The sequence below is a fragment of the Anguilla anguilla genome, chromosome 11 (genome assembly GCF_013347855.1).
Source record: "Anguilla anguilla isolate fAngAng1 chromosome 11, fAngAng1.pri, whole genome shotgun sequence".
NCBI classification, from domain to species: Eukaryota; Metazoa; Chordata; class Actinopteri; order Anguilliformes; family Anguillidae; genus Anguilla; species Anguilla anguilla.
In genome coordinates, this window is record NC_049211.1 from 34,606,738 (window position 1) to 34,632,898 (window position 26,161).

Genomic DNA, 26,161 nt, shown 5'->3' on the forward strand with positions numbered 1-26,161 from the left:
GCAAAGAAAAAAGGAACTCTGGCTGGACTGGCAGAACATGGTTCCGGAATAATGGCATCTCTTACACTGTCCAGCCTCCCTCACTTAACGTGGCCAGGGCAAGCTCAACAGTTCATTGGGCTTTTGGTTTTGCTGTCTATGACAGGATTGGCTGTCTTTGGTTAACTGTTTCTTCATTGGCCGGATGCCTTTCAGTTCACAGCAGAGTGCTGATAGGCTGATTTGGGGAGCATGGGAACTCCAGCACAAACAATGGCTTCCCTCCAATTAAGGGAAATTTGGAGTGTAGACTCTTTGAACGGATTTATGGGTGTGGGCTTGAAGTAGATGAGCGGGGCGGAAGTGTTGGTACTCACTCAGCCCCCATCCGAAAAAAAGGCCTTTTTATCTCTGGGGGTGGGAGGACAACAAATCAATATCTTCATGGTGCATTATTTATAAGCCTCTCAATAGAGACTCTCACTGGAGAAAAAGCATACATTGTCTCTTGCAGCAGAGCTCCAGTGCAATGTTCTGGGAATAATTCTGTCATATTTTCTTTATTTGATTTACATTATTGCATGAGTATCATCCCTTGTGGTGGATTTATGAATGTGTTTTTTCCCATGTTATTAATCATCCTAAATAACACAGAGGATGACAATTGTCATGCTAAAGAGCTCCATAATGCTATTTATTTCACTACTATCAGCTGGTGTACATATCTACTTGGTTTGTATGCAGAGAAAATGTGTACAGTTGAATAGAAAGAATGGTATATCACTAGCTTTTTAATAAGGAGAATAGATATACAATAAAGATGTGATCACAGTTTAACTATATGCGATAAAGCTTACATAACACCATCATAGGTATGGCAACACCTGTCATAAGCAGTCATTGAATTAATGAATTAATGATACAGTTACTGGTAAATGGCACACTCATACAATGTGTGCTGTGACAGATACATAGCAGGTTGTGTTGGGGCTATGTCCCATCCAAAACCTAGGGGTTTGGATTGAACATAAACCATAACTTTATAATTCTGTTACAACCATGGGGGGAGGGGGGATGACCACATCTCCCACTGACATGGCTTAAAATCTGAATGCAAATCACCCCTGTCCATCTGTGCATCTTTTTTGTGATAAGATGAGGGTCTTGGTAGACAGATGGAAAGGAGGGGGTCATTTGCATTTGGGCAGACAAAGCATTGTAGGGGCAGCTGGAGCTGGTCAGATAAATAGTCCCTGAAGTGTAAAGACAGCAGATCAGTTGATCTCCAGATATTAACACATATCCAGCAGTTTTGATATCTTGGTGGCAAAGTTCAGTATCACCAAGTGTTAACATGCATCCTGGTCTCATCCATGTACTTTGTAAACAAAATTTGACTCTTTTTCCCCTTTTCCTAGTGAGCACGAGGACAATAACTTTAATATTTTGACATTTTCATGGTTTGAGGTATCAATGTTCTAATAAACATGTTTCTGGGAATGGTGTTATCTTTTCTGTTCTGCATTTGTATTGTGAAGGAAAGATGAGAGAATAGACAGCAGCACTACTAGTGAAAATGTTTTTATTTTATATTTTAATGAGCATGGATGTAATAAATTTTGATTTTATTGGGATAGTTGGTAATTCAATTCAGTCCATCTAAACAATTGAACTTACAAGTACAACAGTTTAGAAGTACCAGTTAAAATCCATGTACTTGTCTTTAAATTGTTGATGATACTTAATGGACTTAACCTTGCATTGCACTATGCAAACAAGCACAACAACTGTATACAATCCCATTTTTATGTGTAAGTGGTTCATGGAAACATTTTAATTTGTTTCTCAGTTATTGTTTTCCATGACAACAGTTTGCTATAATTCCAGGAGAAAATATGTTTTTGGAGGGATAAAATGTGCCATTTTACTTTTTTTTAACTTATTTATTTGTTTAAATTATTTGCTAATTTATTCATTGCTTCTTTTGGTATTGTTAAGGAAAATTTTACGTAAAGTTATCTTGAGCAAGTATGGCCTCGTCTTTAGGTAACTATGGTCAGACATCAACCTTTTGATGCACAAGGTAGGATAATATGGCTGACTGCAAAACTTGGAAAATTTTGTTTAAAAATGATTTGCTCCACTCAGATTTATGAATGAAAATTAATATTAAAATTGTAATCAAACAAATGATTATTAATAAAGAGCTAAACACGGGACTAAAGATAACGTGGCAAGTGCGTAAAGGTTATTTTGACACTTTCTAGATATGCTACTAGTGCACTTCTTCTTTAGGACAGTTTGCTCGTGTTCTCTCTGGGCTTACCACAACCCAACGTTCTAAAACGCTTTTCAAGTGCAATGAACACCCTGCCCTCACCCTGTCCGTGGTCCACCCATTCTCCTCCTCCCAACAAAGAACGAAATGGGTGGAGACTATTTGTACTCATAGTCTGAACATTTATTCAATACATGATAGAATGTAGAGATGTTTTAAAAGCAAGTTTTTACATTTTTATTTCCCTTAATTTTTTGGTCATTTGCTGCCGTATGTTTGGGAAAATGGAAAGAAAAAGTGTTTACATTTCAAACCTTTATAAATCCATGAATGGGAATGTAATCATGGGATACGATGTGTCTTGCGGTATGCTCCCAGAACTGCTCGCCTTTTTTAACAACTTCTGGTGTGTTAGCAAGGGAAACGTGATAAGCCGATACTTTGAAATATAAATAGTTCTTATCGTTAACATCCAAAATAGCGCATTTTTCATATTTTACGCGCATCATTTTTATCAACTTAACAGGAATTGCTGAATGCGCAAACCACCCTTTTGGGGTATTTAAACGATATGCCTACTCTAATAAGCAAGAAAAGTTTGTACAATATCAAAAACATCCCTTTCTCGCCAAATGGTACCTAGAGTTCAATACGCTTCTTTCAAAATCGCCCCCCTCCTCGCATCCGCACACCCCCGCGCTTCCTCTTGTCAGGACGTGGCTCCATGACGATCTCGGCCAATGGGTGACTCCGGAATACGGGTCGGCGCCATTGACAATGGAGTGTGCAGCGGGAGTGGTATATATTGATGGTCTTGCGCCGTGTGGACGTAGTTTTTTCTTACATCGACCCCATCATCGTCGAGCCGTAGGGAAGTGAGTTCCAGGCTATCCCTTCATCGTTGTTCAGGAAAAAAAGAAACATGGTAGGCTACGTTTCGACGAATTCTTTTCTACTTGCATTTGGGTAGTTGTGTAACTAAATAATTTAACAGCTGTCGTGAAAGATGCGCAGAAAATCCCAGGGTATGGCTGGTTATTGCAATATAAGCGGCACAAGGGCGTGTACTGTATAGGCCTGATAAGCGAACATCTGCTTCCTGCGTTCCTTTGTGGCGACATTCTACTTTTACCATTCCGCTATTCTGAGCTTCTGCTTTGATTGGTTTTGAAATAAAGTAAATATGGAATGTGCCATGAACAATTATAAATGGACGAGAGCAAAATTGCAAAACAAACAAAAAAGTACTGTAGTGTCACATTCTTTAGCGACAGTGCACTTGACCGAAAGAACAAAAGAGTCTCCAGAGGTGATGAGAGGTACCGCATGGCCATTTACAACATCGAGCTCACAGCGATTCTATTTGTAAAATGCTCTTGTATTCAATTATTTTCCCTGACAGCTTCAACGAACTATTGTCTTGAAGCAAGATTTGAAAAGAGAGATGTTTTTTTCGGGCATTTTATGCATCTGTCGTGGCTTCACCATAGTGAGATCAAGACGTGCTGGTCATCATAAATACTCGCCATATGTTGATATGGAATATAGATAACACTACCTTAATAGATTTTAAATTCTCTACCTAGAGGCACAAGTGGATTCTGCGTCAATCCTTCTTTTATTAACATCCCCAAATTAAAATAATATTGATTACATGACAAACACAAACTATATAACAACAACTATATATATATATATCTGCAACTAGAAAAAAACAGGCCAAAAAAGAAATGTTGCATTGTGGGTGTGGATGAGGGAAAGGAAGTGGCAGTTGTAACATTTATCATGGCTGCCAGCCATCACTAATATTGATTTACTTCCAATGGTTTCAGTGAGGTATTATTATTATTATTATTATTATTATTATTGAAAGTGTCTCAATAATAATAATCATTATGATTTTATTATTTATTCAAATAACTGTCTGCTTGTAACCACTGGTCTGAGGCTGCATTGTGTCTATCACGCATCTGAACTTGGGTCTTTTGTGCTTCAAGATGGGGCACTGGCCCTGCAAAAGAGTGATGTTTTGTCCGGTGAAAATGCTAATGCTAACGTCCCAGGGATCGGGGTCTTTGCTCTTCCCATTGTGAGTCAGACACCAACATGACTCCTAAGGTGGGGCACGATGCCCTGCAGTAATCTTCTCTGCCTTGACTATCCCAGCTAATACTACACATTCTCTCTTTGCCAGAAATTAATTTTGCATTGTTTATATTTATGATGAAACTAACTTTATATATATATATATACTAAATTTTAATTACATATTTTTAAATTACTTTTATTTTAAAAAATTATGAAAAGGAAAAAAAATCCTATCCTATCTTTCACCAGTGTGGCTTGATTGGAGAGTCAGTCAGGGAATTCCACCGGTAATTGAACTGTATAAAGCACTGATGACTGTGTGAGAACTACGCAAGTGTGCTGCGCATGAAAGGGCGGGGTTCCTTTGTGTCCAGGGCTTGGCACGGATTACTGCGCCTAAACAACTGGGAGTGGAAATATAACAAGGCCTCTTAGTGCTGCTGCAGCTTGTGTGTTTGTCCAAGTCTGGCTGCTCGTAGCCACGTGCATGTGCGTGCACGTCTGCATTGGCACATTTCTGTCTGCCAGACAACTTCCACAATCTCTGAATATCAAGTGGAACAACGTCCAGTCAGATTGTATTACACAAGAGACATTTATCCTACAAAATTCTGTAACATCTTAGAGGAAGTATGTTGCTTGGACTGCAGTTAAACCCAACTGCAAATTTTAATGTTAATCATCTGTTGTTTGGCATATATAATTGTAGTGCATGCATCTGCTTTATACAAAGGAGATGGTGTAAAGTGATTTTCATTTGCAAATTTTGGCAATGACAGAATTATGCTGTGATTTCTGATTATCGGTGTTCTGTTGGAAAAACCAAATGTTATTTTTCTCTACACAGCGTGAGTGTATCTCCATCCACGTGGGCCAGGCTGGTGTCCAGATTGGCAATGCATGCTGGGAGCTCTATTGCCTGGAGCACGGCATCCAGCCGGATGGACAGATGCCCAGTGACAAGACCATTGGAGGAGGGGACGACTCCTTCAACACCTTCTTCAGTGAGACGGGGGCAGGCAAGCACGTCCCCAGGGCTGTGTTTGTGGATCTGGAGCCCACTGTAATAGGTAAGTCATTTTATCCCTGGCCTGCAGAAATGAGGTTGTCACATGCGGTCCTGAGCCCTCTTGCTAACTCCTGTGTTTCTGTCCACCACCCCAGATGAGGTGCGCACTGGGACTTACCGCCAGCTGTTCCATCCTGAGCAGCTCATCACTGGAAAAGAAGATGCTGCCAACAACTACGCTCGCGGCCACTACACCATCGGCAAAGAGATCATCGACCTGGTGCTGGACAGGATCCGCAAACTGGTGGGTGTCTGTTTGAGCCCTGTAAAACTGAAGGCCTTTATATATGTAGATGTTGTGTGTTGAGTCACACCAGGTCTTCTCCTCCAGCAATAACGTGACTGCACTCTCTCCCCAGGCTGACCAGTGCACAGGCCTCCAGGGCTTCCTGGTCTTCCACAGCTTTGGAGGTGGTACCGGCTCTGGTTTCACCTCCCTGCTGATGGAACGCCTGTCTGTTGACTACGGCAAGAAATCCAAGCTGGAGTTCTCCATCTACCCAGCTCCTCAGGTGTCCACAGCTGTGGTGGAGCCCTACAACTCCATCTTGACCACCCATACCACCCTAGAGCACTCTGACTGTGCCTTCATGGTTGACAATGAGGCTATCTATGACATCTGCCGTAGAAACCTCGATATCGAGCGCCCCACCTACACTAACCTCAACCGGCTCATTGGCCAGATTGTATCCTCCATCACAGCCTCCCTCCGATTCGATGGTGCCCTCAATGTTGATCTGACAGAGTTCCAGACCAACTTGGTGCCCTATCCCCGAATCCACTTCCCTCTGGCTACTTATGCTCCAGTTATCTCTGCTGAGAAGGCTTACCATGAGCAGCTTTCTGTGTCTGAGATCACCAATGCCTGTTTTGAGCCATCCAATCAGATGGTCAAATGCGACCCTCGTCACGGCAAGTACATGGCCTGCTGCCTGCTGTACCGTGGTGACGTGGTGCCCAAAGATGTAAATGCTGCCATCGCCACCATCAAGACCAAGCGTACCATCCAGTTTGTGGACTGGTGCCCCACTGGTTTCAAGGTTGGCATCAACTACCAGCCCCCCACCGTGGTTCCTGGTGGGGACCTGGCTAAGGTTCAGAGAGCGGTGTGCATGCTGAGCAACACCACCGCCATCGCCGAGGCCTGGGCCCGCCTGGACCACAAGTTTGATCTGATGTACGCCAAGCGCGCCTTTGTGCACTGGTACGTGGGGGAGGGTATGGAGGAGGGAGAGTTCTCAGAGGCCAGAGAAGACATGGCCGCCTTGGAGAAGGATTATGAGGAGGTGGGCGTCGACTCCATGGAAGGTGAAGGAGAAGATGAGGGTGAAGAATATTAAAATCTGAATTCATAATTGGAAAGAAACTGTGAAACTATTCTTCTCAATAAGGAACAAATAGAAGAATGCCTGTTGTCTCCTGCTACACGTGTCTGTGTTGTCTGAAAGTACACTGTGCTAACAGGCTATGTGCAAGAAATGGGGGAAAAGTAAAACAACATTGTAAAAGAGTGAAGTTGCTCTCCAAATAAAGACAACTATGTAACCCTACCCTCCTGTGGGCCTCAATAAAATGCTATTTCCTGTGCTCACTCTTACTTGGGTCTCTGTTTCCTGTTTGTGTTCTGCCTATTAATACACACAATAGCCGCGTTTCCACCAAAATTACCCGGAACTTTCAGTCCCAGGAACTACTTTACCAGGAACTAAAAGGTTCCTTCAGCCAATGGTTGTCTGCGTTTCCACCGGGGTCTAAAGTACCGCGAAGATTAGGCAAATTAGCCCACTGACGTTGTCGTCGGTCCATCTGTCATATGATTTCTTCTGTAACGCCATACTACCACCGAAGTAGCCTACATTATTTTCTAATAACCGGGACAGCCCGAAGGGGTTTATTCCACTTATATACAACGGGTTACCAACAATGACTATATATGGTTACTTTTGTATTTATTGATTTTCATATATCCTCTCAAACACATTCATTAACAGCAGAAAACATGCACACGTTGTAAACAATTTGCTGTTTTATTACTTTCTCGTCGTCAATTCCATATAGACTAATCGCAAAATGACAAGAATAGAACGAAAACTCGGACTTGCGTGAAAATGTAAATTAGTAGTGGTACAGCCACCGTTTGCTTTCCTTCGAAGTTACTGCTAGCCGAGCAGCGAAGTGTGCCCTCCAGATGCGAACCATGCACCATAAATGAGTCCATAGTCTTCCTGGTCTTTTCGTGGAATTGAAAAATGGCAGTAAAATTGAGTAAAATTACGGCAGTCTGAAAAAGCTAAAGGGAAGATTACTAGAATTAACCTGTTATTTTACCCGGATAAAAAGTGCGGAAGGTGATTTCCAGTTTGCTTGTACTGTATCACCAATGTTAATTATGCAGAACTACCGCATACCTCACATAACTGTATCAAACGTTTTGAGTCAATTACAACGGGCTAACAAAGAAAATCCGGAAGAAAATATTCAGCAACCGAATTAATCCGTTTGAATGTTTTGGTAGCCTAGGTAATATGCTGTCCCAGCACGAATGCTTAGCATTTTATAAAACGAATACTAAAGCAAGAAAAGAACAGAAGAGCACACGTTATAATTCCAAGACGTTGACAGGCTATAACCAAAAGTAGGCTACTGCGCCGCATAACATACAAGTTTGATTTGAAGTTATTATGAAAATAAATTGGTTTGCCGCTGCATATTTTCAAACATGGCGGGTAATGGCGGAAAATAAATACAACACAAATGCTACGAGTACTCGACCAATCAGAAATGTTCAGCGCTGCAAGCTCCACCCAAAAGGTTCCTGTACTTTCGGAAAGTACTACCCCCCGAGCAGGAACGTTTTGGGGGGTAAAACAAAGCCCCCAGAACTAAATTTAGACCATAGTTCCTGCGGTGGAAACGCACTGAGTTCCTCAAAAGGTTCCTAGTTCCGGGGTATAGTTCCTGCGGTGGAAACGCGGCTAATGCAGTACAATATTCTGTTTTTCTTACAATACTAATTATGTCAAAGATGCAATGCAGGAATGTACTTTTTGTTGATTTTTGTTAACAGCTCTTGAATCAGACAAAATATCTGGCTTGAACTATGACATTCAGGATAAAGATACCCGCAAATATTTTAAGCATAATGCAACATATTTTAAGGGTTTCTTCAAGTGTAAAGAGAACGTACACAGTCAGTGGATGCACTGAATTTTGTTGCACTTCAACACAAAGGTAAAATTAGGGAAAGGTGATGCTTATTATAAAGTTCATTTAAACACTTCACAAAATAATTAAATATTTTTTTCTATTTAGAATGAAAGCAGGCACCCACCTTTCATATTATGCAAACGGGAAGGCAGGGGAATGGGTAAGAGACAGAGAACGTATGATGGTTGAGAAGGTGCCATAGCAGGGATCCGACCCACACCCACACACATGGATTTACACATCGCTCAAAAGTTAGCCACTCTACAGTCTACACCAGTGGTGTCAAACTCGTGCCATGGAGGGCCGTGTGTATGCAGGTTTTCATTCCAGCCTCAGATCTTGATTATATAATTAGTTAAATTATTTGCTGAATTAGGGATGCAGGTTTGTGCACAATGGTGACCCGACGTCTATGGTGACCATTGTCTAAATAAAAATTTTCTTATATTCTGTGCTTCAATGCAGTTAAACGCATATGGCTGAATGAGTAATTGGACTCAATTAAGGCAGCATTAATTGGTTGGAATGAAAACCTGCATACACACGGCCCTCCATGGCACGAGTTTGACACCACTGGTCTACACCATGTACCATTCCCACAAAGCAGCTCAATGATAATTCTATAGCATCTGGCTACTGCTTGATGCGCCTTCTAAGCAATATTTATTTATTTCTTACAAGTGCTTGTTATCTCTGTAACACTGGTTGTCAAACTCGGTCCTGGGGTATTGCTGTGGTTTTCATTCCGACCGCAACTGCAATCCCAGAATTTTAACAACATATTTCTTAATTATGCTTTTCAAGTTTAGAGGGATTATTTCCCTCTTAAGCCACATTATGTAAAATAGGAATGTGTGTCCTGGAGAATATAAGTCCAATATTAATAGCGCTATATTGAAAATGATTACATAGAAATTTTAAAAAATGTTTCAACTGGTCAAATGAAAGACCGAATGAAAGACCGAATGAAAGACCGAGGTGAATCAATACACTCCTAATTTATGAGTGTGTAAACATGGCTACTAACCCCTTGGTAGATAATGAAGAATTCAAAGACAAAGCAAATGATAATGAGGAGAACTTGCATTGTGCTAGTATGTGCAAGGAAAAAATTGTGAAAGCTCTGAACCTACGTATTCAGCAGCCTAATTAGCAGCCTACTGATTCACCTCAGTGTTTAATGTGATCAACTGAAAAAGGTAACCTTGTTTGCAATGTAGCACAATAAGTGCAATGTGAACCTGGGACTTTCACTCTTCATGGTATGTATAGCTATTTCTGACATGTAGGGGCTTATGCTCTGCAATACTTCTGTTAAATGTTCATGTGAAAAGTCCAGTGAAATTCCCGCGGTAGCTTACACCACAGTTGACCTGACTCACAAACACAACAGAAAATAATCTCCATCCTGGAAATTCCCAATACGCTTTCTTCCTCTATGTGTTTCCTCTGTCCAAAAGTGATTTTTTTTTTCTGTTGATAACCAAGAGCCAGATGTTCGCCTGAAATATATGGTAGCCCTGCCCTCACTGCCACACTATAACATTAGCGCGACGCTGCGCTCGCAGGCGGTTAACAATTCTCGACCGTCCAGTCACGTTAACGTAAATTGCTGTATAAAAAACGAAAACGTCTGTTACTTCCTTTGGGTGAATTTTCCTTAGTGCACCATCCTTCTGAAAACATGGTGAGTAACATGGATTTTCAAAAAATTACAAATGAATTAGTGTATTATGGTGCTTATTCACATACATTGTTTTGCACACTCCAGACCTCGTGCCTTCTGGTTACTGCTTCAAATCAGCATTCTACTGTAACGTGATTATTCAAGTTAATACTCCAAGGTCATTACCATACTTCGATTGAATAAACATTTTATGATGCAAAATTCGACAAATTGTATAATTGGTAATTAGCTAAATGCGACGTGCCCGCGAGGATTGTCGATTATGTGCGTTATCATTCGCAGTGAAAGGGAAACTGGTGAACAACAAAGGATCATGTTTTACATGTATTATCAAAAAAAAAAAAAAAAAACGTTTGTATTGGACTTGATCAATTGATATTTTAAAACTAATCGTTGATATTTGATCAGTGAATTACACTTACGTAACACTATACGTAAAAGGCGTAGGACAGTACAGGACGTGACCAGTAGGTAATTCATTTACAGCAGATTTCTTTACCACACATTTGGGAGATAGACTGAACTAGCCGAATCGAACGTTCTGGATCTCAGCTTGAGTATTCTCGCGCTTAACAGCGAACGCCTTTGTTTCGTCTTTGTACTAAGGGGAAGGGTGGAGGCTGTAGTTGTTCACTTAATAATGCCTTAATTTGGTCATTAGTGGAATTTAGTGTGCCGTTACATTGGGTACCCCAATTACAGATACTGTACGAGTCAAACAAAAAGATAAAACCTGCACTCCCGCCGACACGGTCTCTGGCTTCCTAATGCTTGGGTGGGTCCTAAACCTTTTGCTCACTCGCTCCACCTGTTGGCGACACGTTGGCTTTGTCTTCTCCACAGCCTCTGTTCACTTTGCCGTCACTGTTAGGACAGGGTGGAGACGACTTTTGTGTCATTACTTGTGGTGTAAGGCGGGGGGGGGGGGGGGGGGGGGGGGGGGGGGGGGGGGGGGGGGGGGGCATCTCGACAAATAGAAACAAGTATTTTTATAGCCTATATCACGCAAACAGGCATAGTGAAAATAGCTATTTAACAGAGAATCCAATCAATTAATTTGTTGCTCATTGGTTCATTTGTTGTCACCAAAGAGTGGAAATAGATCACAGGTACAGTGTTTGTTTGGATACATCATGCCAGGCTTTTATAATCTTGCTCTGCAGCGGAGCGTTGCCATTTCGTGTGCTTGATGCTACCAGCTCAAGATTGATAAGCTTTTTCTGGTATCATTGGACCAAAAAAAAATCCGAAAGGTTTCTCATCTGACTTGTTGGCACAAAAATAAACACACGGTGGCTGCAGAACAGTTGTTACGTGGCTTAATATTGCCTGAAGATAATGCTAGCAGCTAAAATGGCTTCTCAGTGCCTGTGGATAAAGTTCCTCATTTCATTTCCCTCCCTGACTGACTGGAGATGAAACTATAACATGAAACCCAGGGTACACTGCAGTTGGAGATGGACAGACAACTGTGCAATATCTAATTTCTGACCAAGCCCCTGCCCCCACCACCAGAACCACCACTGCCTAATTTCAAATAAGTCATGCACATGGTGTTGGAAAGGGAGGGGCTGAGGGGTGGATGGTGGTTGGGCAGCTGTCTGCCGGACCCTCTGTCAGATGCAGCTTCGCAAATTGACTCCCTATTCTTATTCGGCAGCTCAAGGCAGCTGTACCCATCCCTTCTGGGGATTGTAAAGTGACCTCTGTGGCAGCTTCGCATCAAATGCATTTGCCTTGTGGGCGCATGCACCATAAAGCATTTGCTGGCTCTGTAGTTTTCATGGTCTACAGTCATGCCACATTTTCAATGTGCCAGGTCATGTGATTACTTTCCTGCTAAGGGGGTTGGGGAGGAGATCAATTAGTCTATTTGTATTTTGTCACAGAAGGTGCAAATCCTAGTAGGCCGTTATGTGTTGACATGTGATGCTTATGACTAAAAGTATGCAGCATTCAAAGGACGCAGTCTGTTCTGGGATGTTAGCTGAAGTTAGTATCACAGCAATAGCCTCAGAATCATTCTGGAATATCAGATGCTAGACAATGTGATAGTCAGAAGACAAAGGGACACCATTATACCCATATAATGTATATAGACTGTAGAGACAGTTTTTTTTAACAAAATTGAGGGGACAATCTGCCCTCAAGTATTTCTTCACTTGGAGAGGGGAAAGCCGAGAGGATTACAGATAGAGGTGGGTCACAGCACAAGCAGCGCCATTGGCTGGGAATCGTACCCATTGCCACACGGGGGTATATTTTATGTGCTCTACAGTCTGCGCACACACTCCCCTTGACAGAACCTTATTTTGGAAAACTCAAAAACCTACATGCCTTACAAGAGCACTGACCACTCTCGAAAAGCACAATAGCACAATGTACAACAAACCTATTAAAAATGTATATATTTCTTTACAGAAAGCAATTCCTTGCTTCCCCTTTCTCTACCCTCAAATGGAAGTGTGTTCAGCCTTAAAGCCATTGTTGCCTAGCAACAGAAAAATTGCTATGCTGAGACCGGTGGGGGATGGGGATATGGGGGGGTGTTGCCTGAGCATGTGCAAATCTCTTGTGGCAGTAGGCTGGATGATGAGAAAGGGGGAAAGGGGGGAGGGAGGGAGGGAGGGAGGGAGAGAGAGAGAGAGAGAGAATAAATGAGTGAGTGAGTGAGAGAGAGAGAGATCCTTCTCAGTGAGACTGAAGTGCAGTGAACAGGGGCAGTGCCCCTCTCTCCAGCTTTCTCTCTCCCAGTAAAAATGCACATAGCAAAGATCTGTTATTTCTGCAACCCTCTTATAAAGATCTCCAGTCAGGTGCCTTGTCAATTCACAGATTTTAGCTAAACTAGATTGAAGGCTGAGGAGGCAAGACATTAGTGAGACGGACTATAATGGTCATTATAATAATGGTTAACAAAGACGGTGGTTTTTTTAACAATAACGTTTGTGAGCCACAAAGGTCTTCTGACAATATTGTTCCCAAAAAGCACAGCTTCTAAAGGGCACAAGACTGCTGTTTCTTTGCTGTTTCCTGAGTCACACCAAAGTCACACCAATTCAGTGTGCTACTGCAGTAGTTGAAATACCCTGTAATTATTCACTGCATTTCAGACGCAGATTAAGCCATTCCCAAAAGTGTGGGTGAGTCTTGTGAGATGCAATAGACACATAAGGTGTTGAGGTTGAGTACTCTGACTAAAGTCAGCAGTATAGATGTTAAAATTTCTTCTAAATAATAAAGAACTGTGAGCTGTTCTGCCAAAGTTGACAGTTGGTTTTCCCTCTCCTCTCTCCCCAGCGTGAGTGCATCTCCATCCACGTGGGACAGGCTGGGGTTCAGATTGGCAATGCATGCTGGGAGCTCTACTGCCTGGAGCATGGTATCCAACAGGATGGACAGATGCCCAGTGACAAGACCATCGGAGGAGGGGACGACTCCTTCAACACCTTCTTCAGTGAGACGGGAGCAGGCAAGCACGTCCCCAGGGCTGTGTTTGTGGATCTGGAGCCTGCAGTCATTGGTGAGTTTTGGGTCGATGTCAAGAGTGCTTTGCTCTGCTGAAACTCTGGTCCTCAGTTTTGTCTCTTAGTCTTCTGACTCCTGTGTTTCTGTCCACCTCCCCAGATGAGGTGCGCACTGGGACTTACCGCCAGCTGTTCCATCCTGAGCAGCTCATCACTGGAAAAGAAGATGCTGCCAACAACTACGCTCGCGGCCACTACACCATCGGCAAAGAGATCATCGACCTGGTGCTGGACAGGATCCGCAAACTGGTGGGTATCTGTTTGAGCCCTGTAAAACTGAAGGCCTTTATATATGTAGATGTTGTGTGTTGAGTCCCACCAGGTCTTCTCCTACAGCAATAACGTGACTGCACTCTCTCCCCAGGCTGACCAGTGCACAGGCCTCCAGGGCTTCCTGGTCTTCCACAGCTTTGGAGGTGGTACCGGCTCTGGTTTCACCTCCCTGCTGATGGAACGCCTGTCTGTTGACTACGGCAAGAAATCCAAGCTGGAGTTCTCCATCTATCCAGCTCCTCAGGTGTCCACAGCTGTGGTGGAGCCCTACAACTCCATCCTGACCACCCATACCACCCTAGAGCACTCTGACTGCGCCTTCATGGTTGACAATGAGGCTATCTATGACATCTGCCGTAGAAACCTTGATATCGAGCGCCCCACCTACACCAACCTCAATCGGCTCATTAGCCAGATTGTATCCTCCATCACAGCCTCCCTCAGATTTGATGGTGCCCTCAATGTTGATCTGACAGAGTTCCAGACCAACTTGGTGCCCTATCCCCGAATCCACTTCCCTCTGGCTACTTATGCCCCCGTTATCTCTGCTGAGAAGGCTTACCATGAGCAGCTTTCTGTGTCTGAGATCACCAATGCCTGCTTTGAGCCAGCTAATCAGATGGTCAAATGTGACCCTCGTCACGGCAAGTACATGGCCTGCTGCCTGCTGTACCGTGGTGACGTGGTGCCCAAAGACGTAAACGCTGCTATCGCCACCATCAAGACCAAGCGCAGCATCCAGTTTGTGGACTGGTGCCCCACTGGTTTCAAGGTTGGCATCAACTACCAGCCCCCCACCGTGGTTCCTGGTGGGGACCTGGCTAAGGTTCAGAGAGCGGTGTGCATGCTGAGCAACACCACCGCCATCGCCGAGGCCTGGGCCCGCCTGGATCACAAGTTTGATCTGATGTACGCCAAGCGCGCCTTTGTGCACTGGTACGTGGGGGAGGGTATGGAGGAGGGAGAGTTCTCAGAGGCCAGAGAAGACATGGCCGCCTTGGAGAAGGATTATGAGGAGGTGGGCGTCGACTCCATTGAAGGCGAAGGAGAAGAGGAAGGAGAGGAGTACTAAAGGCAATTAGCCATCCAGTGTAATCAATCACTATAGAATGCTTATCATCAGTCAAAGGTTTACACACATCCCTTCATTTTATGATTGTGTAGGAAATATCTATGTAGTAATGTCACCTTCAAGGGTTTGTGATCTCATTGCAAATGATTTTAGAAATGTGCTGCGAATAAGTGATTGGATTATTTGTTCACTTTGTAAAATCTGAGATCATTGTTCATTTTGAAGTGTTTCATCTTACCATTTTATCTTTTGACTGTGATATGTAGGCTAATAAAAAAGTTATTGATTTGGTGTGCATCCTGAGTCTCATCAATGACATTCACAATATGGCCGACATTCATACCACTTCTCTACAAACAAGTACTGAGCGGCTACAGAACATGCATGTAAAATATTTGAAAAAATAGCCAAAGTCTGAATCCTCCACAACTTTAACCACTTCTGATTTGCGTAACATGTTAGATGTTCCACTGATGCCCATAAGCAACTGAAAGCACTTTCTGTTCTGCAGATCCACTTCTCTATCTCATTCTGCTCCCAGTAAACTGCAAAACCACAAGCCACAAATTCACCACACTCTCCTATATAAATAATGGTAGTTAAAAAACCTGTGTAATTAAAATCTTAATATTTTAATAGTTACACATTGCATTTTTTTTTAATTAGCTTTTTATTCTAAAAGGAACACAGTTCCTATACTGCCCACCAAAGGAACATGTGACATTGGTCATTTGTAGATTGGTCATTATCATGCCGTTTACATTTTAACCAATCACCGATGTGACCGTGTAGTGGGCTACCAATCACAGCAGAATATCCATACAGAAACGATGGACACATTGTGTCAACCTTTCAGCGGTTGTGTTTATAAACTACATTCTTCAAAATGATTTTTGCATTATTTTCCTGGTCATACATTTGAAAAAAAGTAAACGTTCATATTTATCTTGTGCCTGTTGATGAAAGCTGATTGCCCATGTTCTTTAGTCTCACATTGTAGAGAGAATGCTGAAATAGTTTTTTTTTTTCCTGAAGCCAGACAATATGCTGCTTCCACTCCTTTGTGATGCCATTACACTGGTGCCAAATCTGTCATCAGACTGACATGCAAGCAAGAAAAGAATGTGTCTTCCAGATAGGTCAATTTTATCCAAAACCACCACCATAACATTCACTCACAAAAACACATTTGGTTCTGAACAAGAAAACTAAATATTTTGTGATTAGCAGTCCTAAATGTGACACTCACTCCCATCTTTGTTACAACAGGTGTATGCCTACCAAGCAAGCAAATCAGAATATACAGCACTGTAGTTATGAATCTACAAAGAGACTACTCTAAACACTTATTAATGGCAGATATGAAGTAAAAATACTTCGATTATGAAAATAATTAGGACAGGATTTGCTAGCTGGTAAGACCATTTATAACATCCGGTTCTCGTTAAGCAACTGGCTAGCTCCCAACGACCCAGCCCCATCTCTTCTCCATAGTACACATAATTATGTTACCTCGTGTCAGTATTTACTCCTGTTGTAAAATCGTGAAGATGTCATACTGTGGTCATACAGTGATTCCTGGTAACAACCACGACGTAGAGGTAAATCCTCAGTAGGCCTACGCCAGAAAACGAAGTAGCCTAACGCTAGGCGTACCCAGGCAACAGCGAAGGTAAATTCAGCAAGGATGTTTAACTTTTCAACGAGGTTTCATTGTGGCATGAGCTATATTCATAGACTGTATAAAAATATATACTACAACGAAAATAACCATGAAAGCCTTGTTTACTTTTTAAATACTCGACCATCGTTTCGGCGGCCCCGTTGGAATCAAAACTTGTAAAGTTGTAGGCTACCATTATGGCGGCAGTTTCTCATTTGTTCAAGGGTGCCCTCCTGTGATTAAAGTAGAGAACCACAGGAAATCAATGCTGAGAAAATCCAACAAAGCCAACGTAAACCACATTTTAAATATACGTAGCAATGGCGAGAAAATGCAACTCAAAAAATAAACAGCCACATTTGTTCTTCTTCTGGTTCGAGACATAACACTATCACCGTTCAGAGGAAGGTTACACGTTATTAGCCCCCGTCTAGATATAGTTTATCTAAATAATGAGATAACATGAGTTCGTGTAGCTGGAAAATGCACGTTTCGTAACTTGGGTGTAACTCGATTTCCAAGTTGAAATGTACACTTTTTGCATGTATAAATACCAGTTAATGGTGCATGGGCATAGTATTAACAATAACAAAAAACGGAGACTTTTATTAGAAAAAGAATTAAGGGATAGAACACTGAAAAGAGTATGTTGTGCTAAAAAAAAAAAAAAAAAACAGGCCCATATTTGGAGACAGTATCACAAACACTGTAGAGGGTTCTACTGTGAGACAGCCTGTCACATTCATGAAACAGCTACAAACTAGAAAATTATACAGTTATAAATCAGGTGGGAAACACAAAGCTGCATAATTTCTGTAAACTCTGTCAAATTTATAAATGTATATTTTTGGGTCAGATAAGGTTTGGAATGTTAGCAATATTTTATATTAAAAATAGTGCCAAAAACTCAAAATCACAGAAATAACTTTCCTTGATCTGGCCTGAAACCCTGTTTTATGGGATCTGTAGATGCATTTCCAGTTTTTAATTGCTTCTGGTAAAAGGGGAAATGGGAATCAACATTCAAAATTAGGAGGCATATTTGGCAGTTGAGTGCAAATATGTTTGTGTGTGCCTGTGTTTGTGTGTGTGTGTTTGTGTAGGTGTGCAGTGTGTGTGTGGGTGCCGGTGTATGTATGTGTGGTTGTGTGCGTGTGTGTGTGTGTGTGTGTGGGTGCCTGTGTTTGACTGTGTGTATGTGTGGTTGTGCCTGTCTGTGTGTGTCCGTATTTCTGTATGTGTGCATGTGTTTATGTGTGTGTGTCTGTGTCTTGATTCTCATCAAGGTCAGAGTGTTCAGCCTGGAAGCAGGGGACGGCCCTTCTCTCCAACAGTCTGATCGGCCAGCAGCTTCCATATCAGAGCAGCAGCAGAGGCCCGTCTAGTGCTCAGTGAGGGCGTAACAGCTAGGTCCTCTCTCAGTGGACGGTAGTCCTTTAAGTGCCTGTTTAAAATTATGGTGAAAGAACAATAATACCTCAGTGTTTGGTTTATTTTATCCCTGTGCCATAAATTGTAACTTCTCAAGACTGTGGAAGTATTCAGTCATTGGTAATTCATTTGGACTGATATTTGGTATCTTCAAGATCCTGATTTTATTGGTTTGGTGCAATTTGCAGTACAGTGCACCCCTGGGGTGTGGGGGTTTCTCACCTGTAGGTGAAAGCCACTGCACATATGGCAACCCCAAGGATCATCATGCCCAGTGCAGTTGCCATGGCACTGATGGTGAAGCCCGATGCTGCAATACAACCACACAGAAAGTCTAAACTGAGCATGCTTAGTTACTCCGCATCGCTGATCTCTAGGTGGTTTTAACTCTGAAAGTGTTCTTTTAATGAACTATATATACAAATACACACCATCAATTTACATGTTCATTTATCACACATATATTTTAAAATATTCTATGACATTGATAAGTACCATAAAATGATTAATGATGATTTGGATACTCACCACTCAATATTGATGGCAATAGCAAGGTTTTGTGACAAAATGCATACAGCCAAATACAAACACATGTGCATGGGCACAAAAACGCATACACACACACACGTGTATGCACACAAATATACACATGCACACACACACACACCACATGCACACACATGCATGCACACAAATATAAGCACATAAACACACATGTGCACATGTACACACAAGCACAAATGCAGCAGAGGAGGGTAATGAGGACTGTATTTGTTTCATTTTTTTAATTATTATTTGATTTATTAAATGAAAAAAGTTGTCAAACTTTCATATCGCACATGAAAAAGTAATTGCCCACTTAATTAATCGACCAGTTAACCAAATTTAATTGATAATTATATTCATTTGATTGAACCCAGCCAGCCATCTTGAATCTAGACCTCAATCATATTGATCATTACTATCAGAAAGAGGTAGTCACCACAAAGTTTCAACAAGCACACTATGCCACGATCAAAGGAAATTTCAGAAGAGATTAGAAAAAAGTTGTTGAAATATATCAGTCTAGAAAGGGTTCCAAAGCCATTTCTAAAAATCTGGGACTCCACCAAACCACAGGGAGAGCCATTACCTCCAAATGTAGAACACTTGGAACACTGGTGAATATTCCCAGGACTGGCCAGCCTGCCAAAATTTCCATTCATAGTGATGAATATGCAATAATAGAGGAAATCAGGAAGGGGACAAATACTTTTTCACAGCACTGTATGTCAATGACACCAACCACAGCTGATTCCCATCTCAGCTGGAGACCTACCCTGGTGTTTTCAATTTCATCACCATCTACATAGTAAAAGGGGACACCTTTGGAATGATTTTTTTAAGTAAAGATGGACCCAGCAAGAGATGGAGAAGTGACTGACAGAGGAAGAGTGGCCTGGAGAGGGAGAGAGAGAGAGGAAGAGGGAGAGGAAGAGGAGTATACATGCATGATGGAAGACAACCGAGAGAAAGACCAAGAGCTATAGTCTGAAATGAGATTAGGGCTTCTATAAGTGATCATGCGATAAATCATGGTCTGTCAATGAGAAAGGCTGGTCTGAGTGTGCAGATGTACTGTTCAACAGTGGTGTCTATTATGAGAATTTTCCAGCGAATCAACAGGTAAGATATGCATTCTACAAGGGCATCTGATGGCACTGCATATTGGGCATAATCAATATAAATTTCGTATTTCTTATATACAATATGCTGTCAACAATAACATAAGAAAAACTTGAGAGCACAAAATGATTTATTACTTCAAAGATTGGCATAAATTGATGCTTCTATTGAAATGCTTCTAATAATGTTAATGTTTTAGGTCATTGTGAGTGACAAAGTGTTCTTGTTGGGAGAAACTATGCTCGTGTTTTGGTAGAATTATTTGATTTTGAGATATGTGTGCAGTCTTTTGTTAGTTTTGGTGCATTTTGGGCATGAAATTATCTGTTGTGCCAAGCTGTATGTTGGTGAGGAGAACTGTGAGTTTTAAAATGTGTATTAATAAATGCTTGTAATTAATTGTAAAAACAACAACAAAAAAAAAACATTTCTTGAGCAACGAAGACTGTTCTTGTGTCCTCGTATGAAATGTTTTACTATGATCTAATCTATGAGTGAACCAGTGTTTGTGTATACAGCCAATTAGTTCATTTAGCTAGGATAAATGATAAATGAAAAACCTGCATACACACTGGCCCCCCAGGACTAGAATTGCCCACCCACACACACGCACATGCATGCGCACACACACTCACACACATGTGCATGCACACAGACTCTTACTCACTCATGGTTACGCTGACTCTGGCGCTGGTGACCGCCAGACTGACATCATCACTCACGGACACGTTGATGCAGAAGACGCCGGAGTCGTTGAAGAACTGACGCAAGACCATCTGACACTCTGCAGTTGGCATGACCGAGTTGCACGTGGTGTGTACCGGCACAATGCAATCCGTGTCCAGCACAACCGTGCACACCTGGGTCGGCAGGCTGGAGAGGAGGACAAGGCTCCAACCATCAAACTTCAGACATTTCACTGGGAGGCCCATATTAGCAGCTGCACGCAACTCCTAAAGCATTCTGGGAGGTGGTGTTCAACTGGTGCTGTGGCACTGGCATAGGTGCGTGCATCGGCGTGCCTGGATACTCACCTTCCTTGACAGATGATTGTGAGATCTACCGCATTTTGTTGCACCTCAGCCTCTATGATGACATTGTCCATCTGAACTATCTCCACATTCTCAATGCCCGCTGAAGATAAGAAGAATGAGAGATAGTAAGAAAGAAAGAACAAGAGAAGGATTCACATATAGGGAGAGAAAAGAAAAAAAATATGGAAAGAGACACAAAGGGAAGTGGTAGAGGGAACTCACGGACGATGTTCAGGTTAGCGGAGAAGGACCCATAGCGGTAAATGACGCAGTCGGCGTCTGTGGGTCCAGCAGGGGCCTGCCGCCTGGCCATCACCACAGATGCCTGAGCTCCCATCTTGGCCCGGTCCCCCTTCATCTCCATCTCCACCGCCAACGCGGCCTCCCCTGCTGCTCCCACTGCTCCTAAGACAGGCCCATTAGAGGTTTTAGCCCTGTTAGCGGCTTTAGCCCGGTTAGCGGTTTTAGCCATATTAGCAGCCTCAGTGGCAACAGGGCTGAGGGAAGCCTGCCCTCCCGTGGGTGTGGCAGCAGAGGCGGCTCCTGGGGTGGATCCCATCACCGGAGCTTCAGAGGTCTCAATCCGCCCATCTGGCATAAATATCACAGCAGCAGCAGGGATTATTACAGCGGAAAACAAATACTGCAGTTCTACTCCTACTTTAAAAAAAAATGAAAAATGAAAATAATTAGCAAAAATAATTTGTGCACAGATAGGTAGATCCACATAGGTCCAAATCCGTGGGAAAGGATGGACATGACATGTGACAGGAAATTTCCTGTGCTAATTGATTAATGATGCCTTAATCACTGAGCTTGGCTTTCTGTTTGTCTCCCTGGTTCCTTTTGCCTTTTTTCTTTTATCTTCATATAGGAATGACACAACCTGTTCTGCAAAAAACTGACTTCTTAAGATTTATAAGCCAAAATCTTTCCGCTCGTTAAACCTTTTTGAAAATGTCCAATAATTATTCATTTCCATAAAGGCTCTGTGAGTTTTTCGGTGGCTTGTTTGTTTTTTTTTCTATCATAAAACCTAGAAATCCTATGAAAATGAATTACGGCAATAATGCATCTGCATGGTGTTAGTCACACAGTTTTTATCATGTCAGTCTTAAATACTCTTCAGCCTTCTGTACTGCTGCTAAATTCGAACAGGTAAGGATGAAGCCAAGATTCTGACCAGCTCACCTGTGGTGCTCCTACCAACGGGGGGCCCAAGGGGCACGGAGGTGACCGGGGCAGGGGTGGGGTTGGCCGCGGTCGGGACGTTGGCGGGTGTGGCGCAGCCCGGTTTGGGGATGGCGGCCTGCAGGACCAGCCGGGGCTGGTAGGAGCCAGCGGAGGTGTAGGTGTGGGTGACGGTGAGCTCGCGGGAGATCAGCGTGCCGCTGCTGTCGCCGAAGTCCCAGTTGAAGGTGACGTCGGCGTCGCTCAGGTACTGGCTGGGGTCGTGCAGGCTGACGCTGAAGGTGATGGCGCGGTTCTGCACGAAGCTCTGGTCGGCCACGTTGACGTCGTTCACCTGGGAGAGCGACATAGCAAAGGGGATTTGGTCTGGAGAGAGAGGGAGAAAGGCAAGAGCGAGAAATAGAGAGAGACGGAGAGAGAAGAAGAAGAAGAAGAGAGAGAGAAACCTCTGTAAATATATAAAATAACCTTCATTGCACAGTTGAAAACATACACCAAATTGACCAAAAACTGAAATGATATCAAAATAATATTTTAAAAAACCCAGAAACCGCACATGAAGTGTTTTGCTCTGACTCATAAGTGCGTGAGCGGGCTGCGGTGTGATAGGAGGCGTGTCCGCAGCCTCTTGCCTACCCGTGATGGAGAACTGCGTGCAGGCATATCCCAGGGGGATGAACTTCTCCTTGCTGCGGAGGTGGTAGACGACCACCTCCATGTTGTAGGAGCCCAGAGGAACGTCATCTGTGCCGATGGTCAGAGAGGAGGAGGGCCCGTCCGCAACCTGCCAGTACTGTCCTGGGAGCCATGGCAACGCAAAAACAGAGGTGAGCATCAATTTAGAGCGTACCTTCTAGATAAGACCAAAGGCTCGCAAAGGTCATCGAGTACGCGGGTTTGCCCAAGAAACAATAGTAACAGGCTGGAACCATACCCCATGTCTTCCACACATACACGTAGTGCGGCTTCTTGCCGGTGACGCTGTTGAAGGACGTCCCATCTGGAAAGACGGCGTTCCAGTCGTCCGACGCGTCGGTCTCCGGATACACGGCCTGAGACTGTCGATAGCGTGTACCTGGGGCAGAGACAGGAAGGCCGCATTTATGTGTCTTAAGGCCTGGAAACACTCTTCTGCACTCCAGAGTACTGCCTGAGCCATCAAACTACAAAAGGTATTACACAATGTGATACCAGCTTTCAGTGACTGACAATAAAGAGGCAAAGTGCCTTCAGTCACAAATGGCCAGCTGAAGATTTTATTTACTATCGCATAAGGAATATGTCTACTTTGAGGCAGGGTAGATGGGCCAAGTTTGACTGTAGTGATAATGTTTTGTGCACAGTCCGTTTAAGACCTCTGGTACAGAGACGATGTTACAGGAATAATTTCAATGGCAGATCAGGTAAAAATGATCTAATCAATCCCTTAGGGGAACAACCAACACAGACCTACATGCCACGCAAGAATACCAGGATGCAGGTGAGAAGAAGACCCCCGTTAAGCACAGTGTGTGAGAGGAAGACCCACCGTTAAGCATGGTGTGCAGGAGGAAGACACACCGTTAAGCACAGTGTGCAGGAGGAAGACCCACCGTTAAGCACAGTGTGCAGGAGGAAGACCCACCGTTAAGCACAGTGTGTGAGAGGAAGACCCACCGTTAAGTACGCCGTTCTCCGCCCACACCACGCGGCCGTCAGCCAACACCGTCTGGCTCGGCGGGAAGTGGATCTCGATGCAGAAGGTGGTCTTCGCGCCGGTCAGCGTGGGCGCGTCATTGCTGACGGCGAACGTCACGTCACCGCCTGGTCGGCATGGAGACACGGTGGTTCAGCGACAGATCGGGGTGAAGGTGCAGCATTGTGATTTCAAAGCAAGGACTGAGTGATGGAAAACATCCTGTTTATATATAAATCTGTGAATATCCCTCACTGGCCTGGAATATACTGCAATATATTCTAATTATGGGAATTTCAGAAAATAAACAGAAAGTCACATGACCTGTGTTTGCAATATATTGATAATTATTTATTTCAACATATTATTAAACATATTCAGCTTCTGTAAAGGTTGACTGCAGACTTCTGTGTGAATGGTGATGCTCTCGACTTTTCATGCATATGTCAAATTGTCAAGTATGTCAAAATGACAGGTGACTGAGATGTTCTTTGCACTGTAGATACATACTTTAGCTTAAGTTATTTGTGAAGATTGTGTTTACAGTAGATGTGTTCACAAGATGTAAAACAAGGGATATGGCTAAACATCAACTGGTAACATGAAGTTAGTGATTATAATATTGACCTCTCCAGATGGTTCTGTTCCGGGGGTCCCCATCTTTCCACATGGGGTACATCTGGGAATTCCAGGAACGGTACTGTGTAAAGCGGCTTATGGACTCTAAAATAACAAGTCAAGAGAAAGAAAGAGACAGAATGAGAGAGAGAGAGAGAGAGAGAGAGAGAGACAGACAGAGACATACATGCTGTATCGGAGAGAGAATGCTGAAAATAATAATAAGTAAAACTACTGATCTGGTATTCAGTAATACAAAGACCAGACCAGTGTCTTTACTTGTCCATCGTGAAAACAGAAAAAATGGGATAACTGACAAAATTCTTAAGCCTGTTTGCCCACTCATGTACAGTATGGTGGAATCGTAATAGATTACCTGAACATTCCAGTGGTTCTGATTGGCTACTGTGTTGAGGCCAAGCTAACTTGTTTAACATGTCTGGAAAAGGCTTTTAACTGTCAGTGCTCTGTGTCCAGTGGTGTAACACCTTAAAGCGGTTCTCAAGGGGAAGCATGCCCTGGAGGAGTACAAGAAAATATGTGAATGGGGGGCCGTGTTGCTTTTCGAGGGGGCGTCTGTTAGAGTCACAATGGTCCCAAAATCCCCCTCAATCCAGAGCATGTGACCATCAGCTGAGCCAGTGTAATGGTATTTCACCTTTCAAAAAAATCATAATCATAATTCTCTCTTTCTGGAAGCTTCCAGGAAATGACTTCCTCCTGAGCTAAGCCAAGCTCATAGGGAAGGTGTGTCATTCTCGCACCAGCAATGAGAAACACAGACAGTAAGACGGAAAGTGGTATAACCCTTTGCAGATAGATTGCACCTTACATGACCTGACATCGCAAAGAATACCACTGAGTCAGGAAGGGCTGACACCGATGGCTTTATTGCTAAAAAGTGCTTAGGATGCCCCTCCAACAGGCGCAGAGAAAATGGCGTCACTCATGCACAGAACAAATTTTTTTAATCTGTTACATTTTTATATCCCCTGGCTTTGGTGTTGATACAAAGCAAGGTTGAAAATATGAGCATTTTTTCCACACACAAATTAATGTTTTTTTTTTTTTTGGTTTTTAGTTATTAGGTTCCCTTGAACATTAATATGAACAGGAATTAATAAAAATTTGTCAGCCTGGACCTCTGCCCATCATAACTATAATAATAAAATAAAATAATAATAATAATCAGCCAACACAGTATTAAGCAATACTAATGCTTCTAGTATTATCCACTCCAGAGAAGTGTGTATCATAAATAACTACTGTACTGCAAACTCCACATTTGTACATGTATACGTGTATATGCAAATCAGTGCATTAACTGTGTTAAAAGAAAATTGACACATTTTAGCATTAAAGCATTTTAAACTTCAACAGATCTTACACACATATAGATACATATGCACACAAACACACACACACACACATGCAGGAGGTGCCCTGACTTACTTGCTGCAGCAGATGAAAGGGCTGCCAGTACGAATGCCAATAGAACGTTCCTCATTCTGTGCTCGTCCCCCTCTACTCCTCTAGCCCACAAAATGAGTCCCTGTCCCCTCTCTCACTTTCAGGGCACCTTACAGTATCAGGGCGATGCCCGGCTCCTTCTTAAATGGATGCTATTGGGCTAATTAACATAACCCCGCCTCTCACTACTAATATTACAGGCTGTCACTAAAAAAGCTGGTCCCATACTACTCC

General features: G+C 42.9%; 3 protein-coding genes across 3 annotated transcripts; 2 read left to right on the forward strand and 1 right to left on the reverse strand.

The window, feature by feature from the left end:
- Positions 1 to 2,984: 2,984 nt before the first annotated feature.
- On the forward strand, positions 2,985 to 7,011 carry LOC118208082 (tubulin alpha-1A chain-like). Its single transcript, XM_035382364.1, has 4 exons — positions 2,985 to 3,182; positions 5,193 to 5,415; positions 5,510 to 5,658; positions 5,774 to 7,011. Exons 1-4 carry the CDS (start codon positions 3,180 to 3,182, stop codon positions 6,752 to 6,754), a joined length of 1,356 nt encoding a protein of 451 aa, XP_035238255.1. The 5' UTR covers positions 2,985 to 3,179; the 3' UTR covers positions 6,755 to 7,011.
- A 3,145-nt stretch (positions 7,012 to 10,156) lies between these two features.
- Positions 10,157 to 15,477, forward strand: LOC118208083 (tubulin alpha chain-like). The gene is made up of 4 exons (XM_035382365.1): positions 10,157 to 10,308; positions 13,609 to 13,831; positions 13,936 to 14,084; positions 14,200 to 15,477. The coding sequence occupies exons 1-4, from the start codon at positions 10,306 to 10,308 to the stop codon at positions 15,178 to 15,180; spliced, it is 1,356 nt and encodes a 451-aa protein (XP_035238256.1). The 5' UTR covers positions 10,157 to 10,305; the 3' UTR covers positions 15,181 to 15,477.
- Positions 15,478 to 18,108: 2,631 nt separating this feature from the next.
- On the reverse strand, positions 18,109 to 25,968 carry pmelb (premelanosome protein b). Its single transcript, XM_035382247.1, has 11 exons — positions 25,910 to 25,968; positions 24,467 to 24,562; positions 23,821 to 23,967; positions 23,099 to 23,239; positions 22,801 to 22,962; positions 22,165 to 22,530; positions 21,196 to 21,564; positions 20,974 to 21,073; positions 20,607 to 20,812; positions 18,497 to 18,584; positions 18,109 to 18,287 (listed from the first exon to the last, which is right to left on the reverse strand). The coding sequence occupies exons 1-11, from the start codon at positions 25,962 to 25,964 to the stop codon at positions 18,140 to 18,142; spliced, it is 1,878 nt and encodes a 625-aa protein (XP_035238138.1). The 5' UTR covers positions 25,965 to 25,968; the 3' UTR covers positions 18,109 to 18,139.
- Between the last annotated feature and the right edge of the window lie 193 nt (positions 25,969 to 26,161).